The sequence below is a fragment of the Python bivittatus genome, unplaced genomic scaffold (genome assembly GCF_059951505.1).
Source record: "Python bivittatus isolate LINGU-HERP-01145 unplaced genomic scaffold, Pbiv_v1 ctg000570_np1212, whole genome shotgun sequence".
In the NCBI taxonomy this organism is placed as follows: Eukaryota; Metazoa; Chordata; class Lepidosauria; order Squamata; family Pythonidae; genus Python; species Python bivittatus.
The window spans coordinates 13,143,110-13,164,867 of record NW_028277097.1 but is presented as its reverse complement, the minus strand read 5'-3'; the positions used below and the strand labels follow the sequence as shown (position 1 = coordinate 13,164,867).

General features: G+C 41.6%; 1 protein-coding gene across 1 annotated transcript in view; it reads right to left on the bottom strand.

The window, feature by feature from the left end:
- The window catches only part of CCDC68 (coiled-coil domain containing 68), a 35,126-nt gene extending 18,291 nt beyond the window's left edge, over positions 1-16,835 (bottom strand). The window contains exons 1-3 of the mRNA XM_088152705.1: positions 16,745-16,835; positions 5,008-5,150; positions 3,890-3,976 (exon numbers count right to left, since the gene is read on the bottom strand). Of these exons, the coding sequence (XP_088008831.1) occupies positions 3,890-3,976; positions 5,008-5,130 (210 nt within the window). The 5' untranslated portion in view covers positions 5,131-5,150; positions 16,745-16,835. The remainder of the gene's footprint in view (positions 1-3,889; positions 3,977-5,007; positions 5,151-16,744) is intronic.
- Positions 16,836-21,758: the final 4,923 nt, after the last annotated feature.

The following is a 21,758-nucleotide window of genomic DNA, read 5'->3' as shown; positions in this document are numbered from 1 at the left end:
GCTTTTCAGCAAGTGCATGAATAGACAGTCTGGGGGAAGATCAAAGCTCTGCCCTTGTTTTATCCACATGACATATTTACCACTCCCAACTTGTATATAACAATAGCTTCCTAGGTTTGTAAGTACAGATGATTTAGTTCAAGAAATTTAGAGGCCCAGTGGAACACCAGGTTTGAAGTCCCCTCCTACAGAAAGCGTTAGATAAACACTGCGCATGGATTCCTGCACAATGAGATGGAGGGGGAAGATGAAACACCCTGCATTAGAGAAAACAGGTCTTTGCACCCATAAAATAATCTGGAAATAGAAGAATACTATTCATTGTGCAGTAAAACACTTCTTGGAAGAATGACCACAGCAGCCTGATCTTTTTTTAATAATTTTTATTGAAGAAGAGAATTAAAAACAGTACAAATTTTGAAATAAAGAGGAATAAAGAAAAATAATAATTAAGTGAAAAAGAAATAAAGGAAAGGAAAGGAAAGGAAAGGAAAGGAAAGGAAAGGAAAGGAAAGGAAAGGAAAGGAAAGGAAAGGAAAGGAAAGGAAAGGAAAGGAAAGGAAAGGAAAGGAAAGGAAAGATTCCAAAGAAGCAGCTTCTAATCTTCTTGACAATGGTCATAGATACATTTATATTTTACCCTCTCTAAGGTTACATCATAATTTCCTTCTTTCCATAAGCTACCCTTTCTAATCTTCAAACCCATAAATCACAAGTTCATTTCTCTCTTTTTCCAGAAAAAAGTCAGTAAGAGGTTTCCAGTCAAACAAAATTAATTTTGCCATCTCTGCTAGTTCTGTCATCTTCACCAACCAATCCTCCAATATGGGTATTTCAGAGTTTTTCCATCTTTGCACATATAATAGTCTCACAACAGTAATCATATACACCGTCTTTTGTTTGTTGTTAAAAAAAAAGTCTTTTGTTAATTTTAAAGCCAGCTAATACCCCGAAGTCCTTCGGTTTTTCCATTAATATTTCTATTTCTTCCACGGGACCTTCCAAGGTTATCACCAGGTTGTCAGCAAATGCCTGACATTTATAAGTTTCTCTTTTAATCTTCACTCCAACAATTCTCTCATCTCACCTTATATCTCTATTCAATACTTCCAAAGGTAAAATGAATAACATTAGTGACAAGGAGCATCCTTGTTTAGTCCTTTTCTGTATCTGACAATGTTTTGTTAATTCCCCATTCGCAATTATCTGTGCCTTTTCTGAAATGTAAATCAACCTTACCCATTTGACAAAATTCTCACCAAAGTCCATATACTCCAAACTTTCAAACAAGAACGTCTAGTTCAAATTGTCAAAGGCCTTTTTTGCATCAAGAAAAATCAGTGCTGCTTGTTTTTCATTATGTTGTTCCAAGTATTCCAAAATAGCCAATAAATTTCTAATATTGTCCCTCAGCTGTCTTTTAGGTAAAAACCCGCACTGAACTTCATGAATAAAGTCCCATAAAAGCATCTTCATTCTCTCAGCTAAAATCATCATAAATAACTTATCATTATTCAGTAATGATATTAAGTGATAATTTTTGGTGAGGTCAAATCTTGAGTTTCTTTAGGTATTGATGTTACAATGGCCTCTATCTAACTGTCTGGTATCTTTCCAGTCTGTAAAATAGAGTTCACCACGTGTTGCAACGGTTGTAGTAGTTCATCTTCAAAATGTTTATAATAAGAAACTGGTAAACCATCTGGTCCAGACACTTTCCCTATAGCAGCCTGATCATTCCACTAGCTAACATGAAGCTGTCCTTGTCAATGAGTAGACTGGTCTGCTCAAAAACCCTGCCACCGCATGGCTAACATGTCTTTCTCAAGGGTGGAGTGGTGGAGGTAGGCAGCCTCTTTGCTTTCACCCCCTTAGATTCCTCACCCACCCACTTCTGCCCACTGCTCTGCTTGGAGGACCTCAACTTTTCTTGGGCCCAATGCAGCTGCACGCTCTGTGACCCCTTAAACCAGACCTGACTGACTAGTAGACAAATGTCATTGAAGAATAATTAGGGTGAATTTTTGATGCCAAAGGTTCCACCTGTACCTTCATCCATGAACTGGACCCAGGGGAATTTAAGCTTCTAGCAAAAATGTTTTTTCACCTCCCAACCCATGCAGTAAAATATCATGTTCTATTTGCTCAGCTCCCCAGAGTTTTCTATCTGAAAGCATTAGCACAACAGACCTGATAAATAACAGCTCCAATTCCCTTAGGGCAACCTTCTCTGCCTACAAGATTAATTAGTACTTGGAAGAGTGCATCAGGCAGCAAACTCATTCTGCCAAGGTTTGCAGATCAGGGGCATTAGACATGTAAAAGCCAAGAATGCCTTAACTTGCTTTATGAACATTGAACTCATAAGAGCCTGTAACGTCTGCTTAATTAGCACCAGGGTTATAGGACAAATTGTGAACCTTGCTATTTTATTAGTGTGACAAAATGGGCAACACTTGAGTTATGGAGTACCATAGTCCCCTTAGCTGCTGCTTCTTAAAATGTACAAAGGCAGGATCAGTTGGCTAAAATTGGAGAGAATCAAGAAGTGGGCATTAATCAGCAAATCCACTCTACTCCATAGAGAAGGACAAGGTGCCACCCTACTGCATTATCGAGAGTCAGTTTGGTGCAATGGTTAAGACATTAGGCTAGAAACCAGGATGCCATGAGTTCTAGTTTTGCCTTAGGCATGAAACCAGGTGGGTGACCTTGGGCCATTCCCTCTCTCTCAGCCCTAGGAAGAAGGAAATGGCAAGCCACTTCCAAAAATCTTGCCAAGAAAACTGCAGGGACTAGTCCAGGCAGTTGCCAGGAGTTAACACTGAAAATGTTGTTATTTGCATATAGCCTACCAGATGGTTTTGACTACATTTAGTGCTTTGACCATTGGATCCTTCCCAAGGATCTAGAACAGCTAAAATTACCATTGAAATATTTTGCCATTCCAAGTAATGTGAATTTTGGAACTGATGTGTCGAGATTCTGTTCATTCCTATCATGTGGCAAGTAGTTTTCCAGATCTTTTGGTATAGCATCAAGCACACGAACCACTATTAGCACCACTAGTTCTTTCTTTTTCCACATTCACTCAATCACTATTTGAAGGTCTTTATATTTCCATTTTTTTTCCTAGTTCTTTCTCACTGAATGAATTCTAGATACTGAAATTTTAATTACCCATACTTGTAACTACAGTTATGTCTGGCTTATTGTGGACTAAATGAAGATGATGAAGATGATGGTGATGATGATAACAATTTGCAGTCAATGATCAGTCAGCGTGACAAAAGGAAATACAAAGACACTATACAGGCAATGCGATAAAAATATGCGGCAGATTATGAAACTACTGTAGAAGATATGAAGATCAAATGGGCTTTCTATAATACGTAGCTGAGTCCTAAATTCAAATTGTTAATATTGTCATAAAGCAAAATAAAATATTGCTTATAAATGGAAACACAAAAAAGCATATTTTCAGACATGGCTGAAAGCATTGGTCAAAGGAAACAAAAATAGGTTAAGTCTAAAGCAGTGTTGTCCAAACTTGGCCACTTTAAGATGAGTGGACTTCAACTCCCAGAATTACGCAGCCAGCATGGCTGGCTGGGGAATTCTGGGGGTTGAAGTCCACTCATCTTAAAGTGGCCAAGTTTGGACAACACTGGTCTAAAGGATATTATAGATTTCGTAAGTATCCCAATGTTCTGTATGTCAGCTGAGAGAGGACTGGCCTGATGAACATAATTTGGCTACTGAGTGGCTAACATTGGTCTGAAGGTCACCTATCCTATTGTGCAGAACAAATATATTTTATTTGCTGCCCTTCTATCGTGCAGAACAAATCTCTCTTATTGGTCATTACAACACACAAAATCTTTCATACCTTTGAATCCAGCATGCCATTTGCAATCCCATGGTTGGATTCCTTTTTATAGAACAGAGGCTGAACTTTGGCTAGCGTGGATCGAATCTGCAGGAAAAAAACAAACTCAGATACTTATGGCTTTTAAGAGGAAAATATTCGATGTAAAGATAGTGCCAAGAAGCAATTTTAATATTTAGAAAAATAATGTAATCACCAGTCATGTACAATGGGAAAGAATATAGAACTTAATGTTTTAAATTGTTTTTGTATTATAAGATCAAGTGCATTTATTTTAGATAATGGTAAATAGTGGTGACATCAATATAAATATTAATGTTTAGATGATTAGATTAAATCACTAATGTTTTGTAGTGACTTACAATTATTTCTCAGTTTAGTTTGATATATTCAATTATTCAATCAATGAAATAACATTTTAAATTTTATGACAATTGTAAATTGTGTTTATTTACTGATGTTGTATTTTCCATCCACTATGTCCTTTTCTCTCTTCTTTTTCCTTTTCTGTAGTCATTCATTTCATTCTTTAAATGTTTTAAAAAATTAAAATTAAACAAATAGAACTGGTAGGTCTCAATCTTTTGCTCACAGCAGGATCCGAAATTTAAACATCCAGGACAAATGGCTATCTAAGCTCTGTTTGAAAACATTCAGCAATGACCTCTCCTAGAAAATACTCCCACTGTCAACTGTCCCCTGTTTTTCCTAATATTCAACCAGGATCTGCCTTCCTGTAACTTCAAATAATTATTTTGTATCCTGCATGCTGGGACTATGAAGGAGAACATCATCATGTGTCCCATTCAGTATTTTCTTCTCAAGGCTAAACATAGCCAACATACTTCTTTCTGGTAGGACTTGATTTCCAGACTCCTCATCATTCTTGATCTAGACACAGTATGCAAGCTGTGTGTGTGTGTGTGTGTACCATACACACACCATATCTCAGTTACAGTACATGTGTTTTACCCAGGCACAGTGCTTAGCACTGACAATTAAAAGGATCTTAAATAACTAACTTTCCTTGAGATCTTGGACTGTCCATCGCAGTCATTTAGATGAACTACATAGACCAGTGATCTGGTTTTATTACACGTTTATACAAAAATCCATACCTTTTTAATGTACTCTGTTTCTTCAGTAATCTCTGACAAGGTAGATCCACATAAGAGGAAATTCTCTGCTGTCCCTGTGTCTTCTCTCAGAAGACTTCGTGTCACCACTAGGCTGGCAGACATTATCCAGGTTTGGGGATAATCTGTATCAAAAAAACACTGATGAATAAGACTTCTACACCGGGCAAAGACTCAGACTCCAACCAGTAGACCTAATAAGCAAATGCTGATAAAATGTGTGATACAACAGGAGAAGGACAGACCGCTTCAAAGCATAACATGGTAAAAGTCAGTAAATAGATGTATGCTCTAAACTAGTAAGGAAATGTACTTTCCCAATTGGACTCCCAAGCCCTTTAGTCGATTTATCCTATAAAAAGTTTAAAGGTTTAGGAAAGGAGTGAACACTATATGACCTTCCAGATATTTCTGAGTGATTCTAACATTCCCGCCATATTGCTGACCATGGGCTGGAGCTGGCATTCAAGGGCATGTATCACCCATTGCTGGTTTAGGCCCATGATAGACCTAAAATAGTAACCTCTCCCTTTTGTCTTCCTGTTGTGTTTCAGAGTTAAGTAAAAACATCCTCTTCAGTTTATTAACATTGATGGCCAGTCCCACTATTAGGCTGAATGAGATGACCACCCAAAGAGGCCAATTCTGGGAGGAAGGAAAGCACTGGTGAACCATTTACTTCTGTTGAAGTGTTGGCTAAAGCACACGGTCTGTAGGAGACATTCTACCAGATTCACCTGCCAATCCAGTCATCTACTGTATGCTGTCCAGAGAAAGTCCCAGGTCTTTGTCAGTGACCAAAGAAAGGTCCCAGCAGAACCTTGCACCAGTCATCTGGCACCATATTCTAAATTAGAACAGCAAACACACATTGGCGACTGGACTGAAATAAAAGATGCCTTAAGATTCAGTTCATGACGTAGAACCATTTTTACTGTAAAATCTAGCTGAAGTGAACTCAGCAGAGACCTCACTGTTATACAGTCTGGTGGAACAGAGAGCAATTCATTTGGCCAGCGCATCAGAAAACAACATAGATGTGAAACCTGATTGAGTCACAAAAACTTATAAAGCCTTCAAGAAATGTAAATGCACATTTTAAAGCAACATTATTAAACATCTATATTTAAAATATGAAGATGTCATTTGTGAATAGAACTAACATCAGCAACGTTCTCTGATGCCCAGATTGCATATTCCAAGGATTGTAAATGTTTTTAAGATGCTTCAGTGCAAATTACTATTATTTAATGTTGCAGCCCAGCTATCTGGGATCATTTAGTCTGGGGACAGCCAGTGTTTTGGTTACCAGCAGCACAATCGGATGATGGTACAACATGCAGATTGCTTGGCAACAATCCTGAGGATGTGTACAGAGTCCTTGGGGAGATAAACTCTGCTATATGTGGGCCAGATCCCTGCCTCATCTGGCTTGTAGTGCTACCAGGGAGGCTGGACTGTTGTGAACATCTCATTGTGGGAGGGGAAGATGTCTTTGGAAAGGATTCAAGGGGCTGAGCTGGACCTAGATGTATTGAATAATATCACCCAGTGTCTAATATTCCCATTTTAGGGAAGGCTGTTGAGAAGGCGGTAGGATGAATACTACAAAGGGCTCTGGAAGAAATACATAATCTGGGCTATTTTCACTCTAGGTTCAGGCCAAGGCATGCGACAAGAACCACAATGGTTGCTCTCATTGGTGACCTACACCAGAGCTTAAGAGGGGAGTGGGACACGAGTAGTCCTGCTGGATCTTTTGGTGGCCTTACCACCATCCATGATATCCATCTGGACTGCCTACAAGGGTTGGAAGTTGGGGGTACTTTTCTGGGTGGTTTCAATCTGTTAGTGGCCAACTTTGGGCAGTGTGTGGTGGGGAGGAGATGCCAAGCCCTCAAGTATGCAGTGCCACAGGAGTCAACTTTCTCCCCTATCTTACTTAACAAGTATATGAAGCTGTTGGGGGAGATCATCCAATGGTTTGGGGGTTTGAATCTTCAGTATACAGAATACCAGCTATACATCTCTATCACAGACTCTTGTATCTTGACCCAGGTTCTGGAGGCTGTAAGGGTCTGGATGGGGAGAAAGAGGTTGAGATTTAACCCTGGCAAGGTGAAGTGGCTTCTGTCTCAGAACATGACTAAATCGGGGACTACTCCAGCTTTAGCTCAAGATAGGCTAAAGCTCCTCTATAATGAACTAAGTTACAATCTGAGGATTCTACTGGACTCTCAGCTTGCAGACAACCTGTTTGAGACTTGTCCTAGAACGGGAAGCACTAAAAAAGTCACTTAAGCATTGTCTTGTGTATGGAATCCTGTAATTTGCTTTACATGGGACCACCCTTGAAGACCACCCAGAAGCTAAATAGTGAAAAATATAGTGATTCACATACTAACAGGAACAACCTATTACTACCATATAATACCCAGTACTATGGGAACTGTACTAGTGTGGGTAAGTTCTGGTGATACCCAGAAAGTCCTACATAGTTTGGAGCCTGATTATCTGCAAGATGGCTTCCTCCAAAGAATCTTCCCCCCTTTGGCACAAGGTCCCCATCTCAGGTAGGTGAAAAAGGAGGGGTCTTGAAAGCAAGAAATCTCTGCTGTAGCCTCCTTTCTACATAATGACTTACAACAGAAATAAGATCTACACTTTCACTCTTGATATTCATGAATCTGTTAAACATGTGACTTTTAAAAACAGCATTTGGAGAGTGAGAAAGGAGTAAAGTATCTCTATGACAGATGTTGAAGTATTATTGTGACAATTATTGGAATCTGCTGTTATTGTGTTGATACATGGAATATTATTGTTATTGAACTGATGGCTTTTATGAGTTTTTGGCTTGCATAACATTAGAGTCCAATGATTCTTCTGTGATGACTGATCCCCAAGAAGCATTCTGGTGATTCAGCTCCTTGGGATCATTTCATCCAGAGGCAGATACTGGTGTCCTCACTTGTGATGGAATGTATCTACGAGGAGGAGAGTGATGTGGGAGATCAAGGCTATCAGGAAGGGGGGGCGCATTCCAGCAGGGGAAAGGAGACAAGTGACAACACAGTCCGGAGCAGGAGCATGGGAAATATAAGAGGTTTAGAATAGCCACTCCCTAGAATCTCCCAGGGTATATCCACTAGTCGCTGTAATATAGATTTAGTTTGGCAAGATTCTGTCTATAAGGTGTAAGCAAATAAAGGAACTGTTTCATCGTTGTTCTCAGGCTGAGCCTGACATCACTTCATGGAAGCAATTTCCCAGCAAATGGAAATAGGATGGGTTATTATTTATCATCAAGTTTATACTTTGATTTTGTTTGTACAAACACTCAACAATTTTTTTTGAAAAATTGAAAACATGATGTAACAATAAAATCACTGCACTTAAAATAAAAAAAAATTAAAATCAATATTGTTAAAATAATTAACAGTTAAAAGCCTGGCCAAAACAATGCCTTTCTGCTACTTTCCGAAAAACTGGGAGATGAAAAACATCTTAAAGCTTGCAACAGCCATCCCTTATTTTGGCCTTGATTGTCAGATCTGTGTTTATTCATTCCAGGACTGAACAGCCAGCACCAGGATACACCCTCTAGTTATCAGACTTAATCTATGATTTTGTGTGCCATCTAATGCAGTGCAAGAAGACTATTGCCACAAATAAACCTTCTGTTGCTACTCAGCATGAAAAGGACCTGTCTTGTTAGTTGGAAAAATGACTCACCTAGTTGATTAAATAAAATGTTCTGGGGATGTTTTGGTATCTTTTTCTCCCCTAGCTTTAGCGGGGACAATGGCTCATCATTCCACAGCAGTCTTTCTCAACCTTGACAACTTTAAGATGTGTGGACTTCAACTCCCAGAATTCCCCAGCCAGCCCAGTCCACATATCTTAAAGTTGTCAAGGTTGAGAAAAAGTCCTCTACATTGATGATTGCAGTTGCCAAAACTGGAATGCCTGAGTCACACCCAATAACTCTTCCTGGAAATGCCTTCTGTGAAGAAGTTAAGGATCACCACCTGCTTCCTACATTTCATCTCCCTATGACCTAAACCTAATTAACAACAATCACATTTAAAATAGCATCTTATGCAGTTGATGAAGGCACGTGGTAGTGAATACCAGAGGTCTCTACCTTGCTGGTCAGTGTACACATCTGGAATGGAAAAGGCATGTTTGAGACGCTGTCCGAACTGCTTGGCATGGTGAGTGCAGCTACGGGCAACACAACTAATTACTTTTCTTTTTTTTACTAGAAGAGGAACAGGCAAGGTTGCTCTACACCATCCTCTCTTGCCTCCTCAGAAGAAGTTTACCACTCAGGCTTAATTCTTCCCCTCTGGCCAGGCGGGATCACTTTGAAACAAAGCGCTAGAGCCATTAATTTGCTTGCTAACAATGTCTTGGATCTATAGAAGGCCTAAAGGCAGATATAGATTCGGTTTGAGACGAGTGTTCGCTTCTGAGCATACTATCTTCCCTTTTTGTGGTAATTAAAAGAATCTAAACAAAATCAAATAACATGGGGAGAGTTGTCCCATCAACATCCTCCCTGGAAATGCAAACTTTATGCCATCATGGATTTCCTCCCAAACAGAATAGTTTTAAAATAAAAATATGCAGCGTCTGGAGTACTCAGTGTCTTTCTGGCCATTTCAAGGAACAAAAGGAAAAGGTAACAAATGAGAACAAGGCTGGGACATCGTTCCTTTGGCTAATTTTTCTTTGGGAAGGAAGTACATTTCTTGCTATTTATTATCTCATAGTACCTACAGCTACAGTGCTGCTGTTCTGAAAGAAAACCCTGATACAGAAGGAGAAAATGATAGCATTTACATCAGTTAGTATCACTCTGAGCTTTGCAAAACTATGGTTGGAAGATGTATAAGGAATCTGGTGCCCACGGGCATCCAAACGTCTACTGGCAACTTCCTCCCTTGAAGGCTGTCAGGCTCCCTGACTTAATTGTTTTAACAGCTTCTTAAAATTGATTTTTAATAGAATGAAAAGATGGCATGATACAGTGCAAAGCATCATCTGAATTTCAGTGAAATCTAGGCTCCACGTACACACGATTGCATGATCGTTACATTAAAAATAGATTATTAACGTGAGCTAATATTTCATTCAGAAATGGCCCCACCTGGCAATCTCTAACTGGGATGGTAGAGAATATCCAAGAGGGCCTCACCAGTGTATCTTCCAGCAAACGGGGCAGCGCGTGATTCAGAAGTGCTTTTGATCTCATGTAAACACCACACGCTCTGCAATTCATTAAAGCACACATCTTTTTTCAGGCTCTTACGTGAGCCTGGGGGGAGAAAGATGCTGCTGCTTTAAAGGTGGCACTCAAGATTCATGAAAGCAACAGCATCTTTTTTCAGGACCACATGGAAGCCTGAAAAAACAAAAAAGTGTGTCCTTTAATGAATAGTAACGGGGTGTTGCATTTCAGCAAGATTGGAATTAATTTTCAAATAGGCACAGCCCTGGAAAATAGATGTGACTTGGCTGTCCATGAACAAAATGACAATAGCCATTTTGTGAAATCAAAAGCCCCTCCCCCACGACGGTAATTTTGGGAGATCGCTCATGACATCTTCTCAGTATCTCATATTTCAGCTAGGCTCAAAAGGTTGCTGACCTATGACTCAAAAAAACCAAAACAAAACAAAAGCAGCCTTAGAGTAATCAGACTGGTATTGTTAAATAAAGTAAAAACTAAATCAAACATATTTTAAAATCACTTTTAAAAAAAGTTCAGACAAGAGCAGCATGAATAAGTATCCTATGAAGAGCAGACTTAGGTCAATTCTATGAAACATCTTACATGTTTATTTCTCTTACTGTGGAAAACAGTGAGGAATGCTTTTAGCAGTTGCATAATACCAGTAGAAGAGAATATATGTAGCTCAGGGTTGAACTGTGGAGTCCTTGGGGTTCTCTGGGTTTGGTTGTTTTCTTGCAGACCTTTTGTTACCTGTCTAGATAACATCTTCAGTGCTAGAAGGGAATGGGGTTTGCCCTCTGTTTATATACAGTAGCTTGCCCTGTCAGAGTTGGTGAGGGTGTTGTTTGTCTGAGTTGGGAACTACCAAGCAGTAAACAATACCCTAATCAAGGAACTACAGACTCAGACAAACAATCAAGCAATAAACAACAGCCTAATCTAGAAACTATCAAGGGAAAAAAAAAAACACCCCCCACCAACACTGCCAGGGGGAGCTACTGTATATAAACAGAGAGCAAACCCCACTCCCTTCGAACATTGAAGATATTACCTAGTTGGGTAATGAAATGTCTGCAAGAAAACAATCAAGCTCAGAGAACCCCAAGGACTCTATAGTTGCATAATTTCATGCCTTGCAGAGACTGATACTTCTTTATTGTTGTACGGAACTATGAATAGCTTAATTCAAATCCCCACCCCAACCCCCCATCTACAACACTTCATTACTCCAGCAAGTGAAGGAAAAAGAAGGAAGCTATACCTCCCTGTCTGAAGAAAGTGGGTAGTAACGTAATGTGATTTGTAAATGGTAGCACGGAATTAGAAATAAATATAATAAAGAAACTGGGATACCCTTCATCACAGAGGGGGATGAACCTTGTAAAGAAAGACTGATGCATTTGGCATGAGAGGATAAGAAAAAAAGATCACAGAGGGAACATGATAGAGATTATATGTTATACTTTTTGATGGTAGAAATGACAGCCTGTCGTTGGATCACAAATGACCCGGGGAAGCAACGAGGATTTCCGCCCTTATAAATTATATGGTAATTTATCATGGATGCATTCAGGCTTTAGAGTGCCACAGTGATGCCTTGTGTTGCTGTAAATCACTACAGTGAAATGATTTCTGTTATCTAAATAACCCTGATAGGGGGTTGTATTTTAAAATGAGAAACTGCTCCAGAGAGAAGAGACAGAAGTTTTTCAGGGCCACCAGAGCAGGCCAACAATTCAACATATTAATGTATCTGCTTCAAACAGAATCTTTCCCCTGTCCCAGGGGAAATGTAAAATTGCAGAAAATATAGACTTGGTGCTGCCAGGTCTATTGTTCTGCCCTAAAAGCGATTCCCATATTTTCTGCTCCTTCTAAGGCTTTTGAATCTATCTTGGATGTGCCAATTCTGCTCACACATCTCTCCCGTTAAGTCTTTAGTAGCTGTGTGTCACCTTTTACAAGAAGCTATTAAGAGCTGAATTCAGCTCGTCTTTTACATACTTAGCCACATTTATCCTGAGGCAACTGGCTTTGCCTCACCCAGAAGAGATGTCCACAGCACAAGGTCAAAAAAGTCAAGATGGCAGTTGCGACGATGCCCTCAAAGCTCCACCCTTTTTTAAAACGTGCAACGCACATAAAAACAGGCAGAGTTTCAATTGCACCATCGTGAGCCCCGCCTTGGCTTTTGTTTTTACCACACCCTGTGGACAGCCCTATACTCCAGCTGTTTATGCATCTCTCACATCCTGAACATTATTGTCTGAGCAGGCATTGGCATCCTGGAATAAACTAGGCATAGTTTAAGGACAAGTGAGTTTCATTGTTGATTTGGGTTTTAATTATACTGATTTTACAGTTATGCTTTCTAATTTGCATTTTTCAATTATTGTAAACCAGCTTGAAGAGGTGCAAAGAGAAAGGAAGTACATGTTCCCTGATGAAATCTATTAATTAGCCCCACTAGCAAGAGGTGAAGGGGGTGGCAATTCACTATTAGGGTTTCTCCGCTGGGACCCCTAAGTTCTGCTGTGGAATACAGCCTCCTAGTGATATAGGCCGGCTAGTGCCTTCCTAATGGCCTTATGGGAGACTGTATTCCATAGCACAACATAGGGGTCACAGCAGAGATGTCTAATGGCCTTTTGGAAGATGTTTAGATGATGGTGAGTGGACACCATCTGTATCGTTGTGCTACTGAATTGTGGTTTCTGCTTTTAATACTGTTATTAGTGTTGTAACCACCAAGAAGTCATGGTGATATATAAAGAACATGAAATAAGATACATTTTATATCAAATTAAAGTCTGATTTGTAGTTTAATCAGATTTTCAGTGCATTCATTCATTTAAGCTGGAGTACACCAATGCTTCTGACTGGCAGCCACACTAGATCTTTAAAGGACACTTCAAATGGGCATTGCTGGGACAAAGAAGTGGGCAGGGAGAAGACAGCACCCAAGCATATTGCAACATTTTGTTGCAGGTCCCACTTGTGCTACAAATATACAAATAAAAATATAGTGGCTAGCCACTATATAAGGTGTGCAAATATTTCAAGAGAATGAAATATGAGAAGTGCTACAGTGCCTGCCAAGACATCCAAGAACAGCTTTCAAAGACGTTCTATAAATCTGGAAAAAAACTCACCTTCTTAAAGCATTCAAAAAGAGGCACTTCACATATGCTCCTCTATGTTTGAAGGCACTTTTGAAGGATTTGCAGAGCCTTAATTCTTAGACACCTCAGAAATCTTCAGATCAAGGGGTGAGGGAGGAGGGAGAGAAATACTTCAAAGAGTAAGGTGATGGAATCAGGCACCAGAGTTTTGATCTTGTGCATTCACACATTATTATTATATTATATTATATTATATTATATTATATTATATTATATTATATTATATTATTATATCATAGGAATGTTTCTTAAAGTATGGTCCAAGGACCTCTCAGGGGTCCGCAAAATATTGAAGATATGTACAAACATTTAAATCAATGCCACTCGTCTCATTTTTTGTTGAAAAACATAGGGTTTTTCATGAAAAATATTTTATGTTAATATTTAATGGGATGAATATTGTTATTTTCACACAATTCAATAGTCTATGAATGCGTCAGTTTTAAACTGAATTAAATTTATGGTAAATATTGATAAATATAACTCAAGCAAGAGCTCCTTTGTGGTCCTCCATCATTTTTAAAAGCGGGAAGGGGTCCTGAGAGAGCAAAAATTTTAAGAAACACTGTGTTAGAGTATTGCCACACACGGTTTCCTCAAGCAATGAGAAGTTCCAGGGACAGTTGATCAAACGAAAGAAAAGTGCACTGAATCAACACGGAGCTCACGGGAGACTGATGGCACTTTGTGATAATTTTGTGGAAATTCAGTCCACAGCTAAGCAATCAACTAGGAGGGAAAGCAGGAGAAATACGAGAGAGTCCTAATTTCTCATCCAAGAGTATCATATGACCTATAATGAACTACTTAAAGGAATGTCCCAGGAAATACGTTCTCCTTGCCCTACTAGTAGTAGGCAGTGGACTTTGGTCCCAGGGAGAGGTTATAAGAATCCAAATATATTCTTGAAAGTAGTGCCTCAAGCCAGCCAAATTAGTTATTTGAATGATGGCAGAGTGCCATCCAGCTATATTTTTTGCGGGTTTTATGGTCCCTTTGAAGGACGTGCTATCTAGCAATATGGGGGAGCACTTCATTGGTGCTGCTGGGGTTACATGGATATGGGCAGTAGCTGTGTGGAAGTGCCCTTTCTACCACTTGGGGCATTATTTTGCACATAGTTCTGGCTGACATAGTTCAGGACACTGCTGAAACAAGAAACAAGGGTCTAATGCTGGGAATGGTGGAAGGAACGAGAAGAAGAGGACAACCAGCAGCAAGGTGGGTGGACTCAGCTACAGTAGCGATGAGTGCACCCTTGGAAGGCCTGAAGGATCAAGTTAGGGATAGATCATCATGGAGAAAATTTATCTATGTGGTTTCTAAGCAATGACTTCATGGCACAAAATCAATCCAAAAAGAGCTTCTATTCGCCTCTCACTTATACTAACTGGCAAGGAATTCCTAAAATCTCAGCTTTTTTTTTTTCCACCTCTGTTGGAGATATTGAGGGCTGAATCAAAGACTTTTTGCACACAGAGCCCACAGGCTCTTTCTGAGCCATGAGCGTTCCCCTGCACTTCCTCTCCTTGTGCTGTTCCCACAACTTGAGGGTTCAACGACCAGCATCCAAAAGGTGAGAAAAGCACGGCCACTTGCTAACAAACTGTACTGCTGATTGTACAACAGAATGCGAAGAACAGCATCAGCAAGCTTGCAGCCTTTCAGATGGCCCACAGGCTATCTATCTATCTATCTATCTATCTATCTATCTATCTATCTATCTATCTATCTATCTATCTATCTAACCATGTTTTGGGTCAGAGAAGAGAATAATAGGTCCCATTTGGAAATTAGGGCTGAAGCTTCATACGGGATACCAGATGGAAAAACTACTCAGCATTAATACTTTTTCCACAGCACAAAGGGAAGATCAGGTTAGCATTCCTCTCTGCAGCATGGATGAGCAATAGAGATTTGTATTGGGAGGGTGACGTATTGCCCAGCCAGGATGCAGGCAGACTGGACCTAGATAAGGGGCTACTTCTTCAATACACCTGTGCCCATAGGCCTACGGAGATGTTTAGGGCAGTGTTTCTCAACCCTGGCAGCTTGAAGATGTGTGGACTGCAACTCCCAGAATTCCCCAGCCAGCACAGGTGGAAGTGAAGGTACTTGCAGATCACCATGCTACGCTTTTAAGAGATGGGGAACTAGGGACAGCGATGGAAACAACTGTGGAACTCTATGGCCCTCCCCAGGGGGCTTTCCAAAGCTGTGAAAAAATTGTGCCACCAAAAATTGGGGCTTGGTTGCCAAATATACAAGGACAAAGAGTGTGTGTGCCTGTACCTGGGCCTCTGAGTCAGTGCTGTCTCCTGGGGTCTGCCTAGCTTTCTTGGCAAGGTTTCAGCAGTGGCTTGCCTTTGCCTCCTTCCTAGGCCTCAGAGAGAGAGGCTGGCCCAAAGCCACCTTTTTCTCTCTCCTGCATCTGTATTTGGATGAAAAAGTAGCAGCAGGTGGCTGACCTTGCCTGGATTTGGAAGTTAAGCAGGGCAAACTGAGTTAGCTCTTCGATGGGAGACCACCAGGGCATTTCAGAGCTGTAGGCTAGAGGGGGGAGTCAAAAGGACATCCTGGAATAAAGCAGATGGAAAACTCCTTTACAGCTGACAAGAAAGCAGCATGGTCTGTGTAGTCCCTAGGCGTGGATGCCTCACTGTCTATAAACAAACACACAAACACACACACACAGAGACACACAGCCCATCTTAGCCTATAGCCATCAAGGAGCAGAGTCTATTTCTTTCCAGACTAAGTACAGGAAGCAAAAGAGACATTTCCCAGGGATTTTAGCTGCCCTTCCTCAGAAGAGCCCAGCCGCCCCAAGCCGGGGGAGCCCGGGCGGGCCCTGCCCCGCGCCGGGCTCCATTCCGCCCCTGGCCCCGCGCTTCCCTCTCCTCTCCGGCCGCCGAGCAGGTGCCGCGCGCCGCCGTCCCCGGCGACTCCCGGCAGCGAGCCGAGCGCCAGGAGCCAGCTTCGGAGGCAAAGGTGCTGCGGGACTTTGACCGGGGCGTCTCGGCCCCCTCCCCCCCGCACACTTAGCCCGGAAAGCTTTCGCCTTCTCTCTGACCCCAGCCCACCTTACCGGGTTGTTGTTGCGGGGGAGGAAAGGAAGGATAGACAGCAACCCGCGGGGAAGCGCACCCGTTCACAGCCCGGGACCCGCCGGAGTGGCTGCCTCCCAAAGGGGAAGAGGCGGACGCGGACGCGCGCGGGAAGCCCGAGCCGACCCACCAGCGGTCTCCCCGCCGCGCTCGGCCTGGGAGGGTTCGCGGCCACTCCTCGCCCTTACCCCGGGCACTCTGTCTGCCGACGGTGCTCCCCGCAACCTCGGCCGCTCCTTCGCCAACTTCTTCTCCCGAGCGCTGAACTCCGGCCGGATCTTTCCATCCGCCGCCGGGCTGAGTGGCTCCTCCCTGTCGCCCGCCCTCCGCGCTCGGCGGGACGTCGGCTGGAGGCTTTTGGGCGCCTGAGCCGCAGGAATTGGCCGAGCGCTGAGCCACGCGTGGGACGGGAAACGAGGGTCCGCAGATTTGCTCTCCGGAGCGGGGGGCGGGAAGGGTTGCGAGCGGCCCGACGTTAACTTGTAAGAGAAACATAGTTGCCAGCTTCCTTCCTGTCCTCAACCTGTCCATTCAACAGGTAGCGTTGCTCAAAAGCTTTTCTTTTCCCCGTGGCTTACTGAATTGAGTCAATTTTCTGGGTTTCCGTGATACGTTGGTTGAATTAATACAATATGCTGACCCCAGTCTAGCAAAACACAATTGTTGGGTTTGCACAACACGCTATGAAAATGATTCTGTTCCCCCAACAACCCAACCCCATCTGAGCATTGCGAAGCCCCAGCAGTTGGACCATCAACTCACCACATGGCTTGGCTTTGCATCAGATTGCAACCTAAAATGTGGGTGGATAGTTTGCACTTCAGTACAGTGTTGGAACACAGCCAGCCTCCCTAACTTTCACAAGTGAGCTTTGAGCAAGACAGTTTCCACCATCTCTCAGTTATAGGAAGATCCATGTCAAACAAGTTGGATGGAGACCAAATATTTCTGAGAGCCCTAGGACACTCCAGGTACTTCTTTTAGCTCTAGGGTGAGAGATTTTAATACTTGGGTACAGGGACTAGAAACTATTGCATAGTAACTGAGATCTGGCTGACTTCACGCATCCTGCTAAGCCATAAAGTGGTTTGCATGGTTTTGATTTGAGACAGTTTGCAAACCATGTTTTTATAGCTAATGTGTGGGCTGAATCGGACCTGTATGGCTCATTCATCAAACCTCATTGAACTAACGCACGATGCAACAGGATGGGTGAACCCAGCCTATTTGTCCTAGAATCTCAACACTGTACTATCTGGTGCTCTTCAGATGTGTTGGCTGCGTAGTCTGAATGACCTGGGGATGATGAAAGTTGGAGTCCAGTGCAGTGCAATAGGAAACAATAGCCACCGTAACATCCATAGTCTCAGATTAACCTAATCAATTTTACTGAATATGATGCCAGGCCTCTTACATGGCATTTGTTCCCTGAGTGGATTCAACAAACAGCTGTGGGCAGGACTGCCCTGGAGATGCATCTCCTTGACGGTTGGGTGACCGTAACTCCAAAACATGTCACAAGGACATGTAATATTCCCGAGCGTGAAATGCACACTGGAAACTATGTAATCTGGGGAGCCAGGACCTAGCTCTCCCTTCTCAGCATTGCTCTGATTTCCAGGGGAAGGGATGTGGCAGAAGAAAGAACTCCAGGAAGAACCCAGGTTTCTTATACTGGCTTCACCAGGGAAGGAAACACACTGCCTCATGGATGCAGATAAGGCCAGAAGGGAGCCCTCAGTGAAGGGAAGCACGAGTGCTGAAGTTGCTTTATTCCAGCCTAAATGAAAATGCAAGAAGCTTTGGTTCATTTATTTATGTATAGTTATTTGACTTATTAGTCCAACTCCGATTGACTCTGGGCGGCTCACAGCATAAAACCCAGCAAAATGCGACAACCTCCCTCCCCCCTCAAAAAAACCAAGATGGCAAATCCAGGCAATAACAAACATGTCAAGCACCCAGCAAGCAGCTCCAGACAGCCTAGCTCAAAGCCTTAGAGAAGAGCCAGGTTTTAAGGCCTTCTGGAACAGGAAATCAACCCTGACTGCTCATTGAAAGGGTTGATAATGAAGCTCAAGCTCAGATACTGTGGCCACCTAATGCGAAGAGAGGACTCTTTGGAGAAGACCCTGATGCTGGGAAAGATGGAAGGCAAAAGGAGAAGAGGACGGCAGAGGATGAAATGGTTAGATGGCATCACTGAAGCAATGAGCATGAAGCTGAGCAAACTCCGGGAGGCAGTGAAGGACAGGAAGGCCTGGCGCGATGTGGTTCATGGGGTCACGAAGAGTTGGACACGACTTAACGACTGAACAACAACAAGGAACGGGAGCCATGCAGATTTTGGAGGGAACCTCATTTCACAGGGCAGGTGCCACAACAAAGGCACACTTCCAGGATCCCAACAGAAGGCATGAGTCACTTGAAGAGACCCGGAGTGACAGCACAGTGAAAACGAGAAGTGAAAACAAATTACTCTCCTGCAACTTCAGTTTAACTGTTCTAACTGGTTTTTTAATGGTTTTCATGTTAGTTGTTGACTTTACTGTTGTTTTTTTCAGTGTGTGAGCCACCCAGAGTCATGTATGTGAGATGGGCAGCTGTATAAATTGAATGAATGAATGAATGAATGAATGAATGAATGAATGAATGAATGAATGATGCAGAGGGAATAAAATTATTGCAAAGGCATGCTTTTATACAGAAAGGATTCTTGTCTGGGGCATCCTGTATCTGAACCATCTTAAGAATTGTCAGTAATCATAACATTGCTTGGAGTAATAGCAATTATCTGTCATAGGAGCAGGATTTCAACCATTACTACGCATAGTTTGACTAGGTAGGTGGCTCTCCTGAAGTCTTCCAGCCAATGGAACATGGACATGCAACTATATTCCAAAAGAAAGACGGTTGATTGGTCCAGCAGCTGCCACATTCACAGCCCACGCAGTTTTCAAGTGCGCTTACTAGGTGTTTGCATACTTGTCATATCTTAAAAATAATAAAAAAAAAACTTCAAAATCAACAATGTAAATTCCTCGGTTGAAGATTGTACGTAATAAGTTTGTGGAATGTTCCTTCCAGGCGCTAATCAGGACAAACTATTTTGTTATATTCTAAAACACCTTGATCTATTTTAAGCGTAAAGAGCTTTGCTTCCAAAGATACGAACAACTGCCGCTCTCTCAACATAGAAATGCGGCTTAATATAAAAATCAGTGGCCTTTGAAAAGTCCATTTCTGTTTGGGCCACTCCTTATGTGCCTTAGGAAAGCAAAATCAGATTGAAGTCTCCTTGTTTGATTTGTCAACATAGGAAAGGCAGGGCTCGGTTTCAAAGTCTATTGCCTCTGGTATCTGAGTCTGGAAGACCACAGACTGAACGACGGAGATCGCACTCCACCTTCCGTGTTGATTTTGTTCCGAGAACAAGTTTATATGTGCAAAAGCATATATAAAAATCATGCAAAAGTTCATCTGGGTTCCAGAACATGCAAATGGAGATCAGCTTGTTTTATGTCAAGCAGATCACAAGAATAAGCTGCAGGCTATCAGTAGAAGGTGCTCCAAATGGTTACACCCTACCAACTGGTAGAATGCTCTAGATCAGTGTTTCTCAACCTTGGCCACTTTAAGATGAGTGGACTTCAACTCCCAGAATTCCAGGCTGGCTGGGGAATTCTGGGAGTTGAAGTCCACTCATCTTAAAGTGGCCAAGGTTGAGAAACACTTCTGCAGAGCAGAAAGAATAGAAGGACAAGAATACATATTAAGAACATTGCATAGCTCCTGCTGAGATGACTTGGACACATAAAGGATTGAGAAAGTATAGAAGCTGATGTGAGTCAAACTATGGGTTTCAAACGAAAGCAAAAACTCGTGTTTTTTTTTTTAATGTTTCAAATTCTCTTCCAACACTAAATACAGGGAGTAATGTATGTTTATAATCAGAAGCCATATTGCAGTTCCTTCAAATCTTTCCATACGATGTTTCTAATCTCATAAGCCTGCCTCTAATCACACAGTTTTCCTCGTGGTACCTAATTTTCCTTTTTTAAGTAGCTAAATAGGGTGGTGATCGAGAGAGAGCTATGTGGATGATAATCTTACCACCCAGGGTTCCAATAATTATTTTGTTAGACATTTTATACTCACAGTTATGCACATCGAAATATATACTACACAGTCTCTTAAATATATATACAATACAGACACACACACACACTTGAGGGTGTGTGTGTGTATATATAATCTCTATAAATTATATCACTATTCCTCCTCCTTCTCTTCCTCCTCCATACCATGGAAAATAGCACATACGGCTGTGTATATCCTGTGTGCAAAAAAGGAATAAGGGTGAGAAAAATATAAAGTTCTGAAATTATTTTTATTTGTTCTTTTCCCCTTTCTCCGCCCTTTTATGAAACTTACGGCCAGCTCTTTTACTCAGCCAAATGTTGGCCCTGGTTAAGATGTTTCTGAGTGTTGGTTCTTTCCTTTCCTTAAATAATTTTCTTTTCTCATGAAATAATATATTGATTGCCAGGATTTCAGGAATCGGAAAGCTAAGAAAGCAAACTATTGGTTCTTAACTTATTGAATCATGTGATTTTAAATAAATAAATGAAAGGAAATTATTTTTCAGAAGATGGAGGAAAGACTATGTGACTGGTCCTATTTTAGCAATAATAACAATTTGAGAGCAGAAGTGGGATTTGTGATAGCCATTAAAAACTGTCAGAGCTTCAATCACACCATCATGACCACCATCTTGACTTTTTTGACCATAACCTGCAGACCCCTCTGCTTCCAATTTCTTGATTCTATTCTCTTTTTCTCATCTTTTCCTGAATGATCTGTGCCCATTGACCTTGAGTGAGCTTTCCTTTCCTTTGAGCATTTGGCTCAATTTTTTTCTGCTCTGATTCTCTGATATACCCAAAGCTGCTTTTTTTTTTTGGTATGGACCGTGTTGTTTTGACTACTTAAGGACCATCACAGACTGTTGAAACTGATTTGCATGCAGATCAATTGAACTTCTAGTCCTAGGAGATTTGGCTCTTCAAGTTCCTGTGGGTATCTAAGACTTGCATATCTAAGACTCGAGACACTGTGCCTTGGAATCATGTAATTGATGTGAAGGCTGCAATTTCCTAAGTAGGCTACTGTCTCATTAATTAGATAAGACACTGTCTGGAA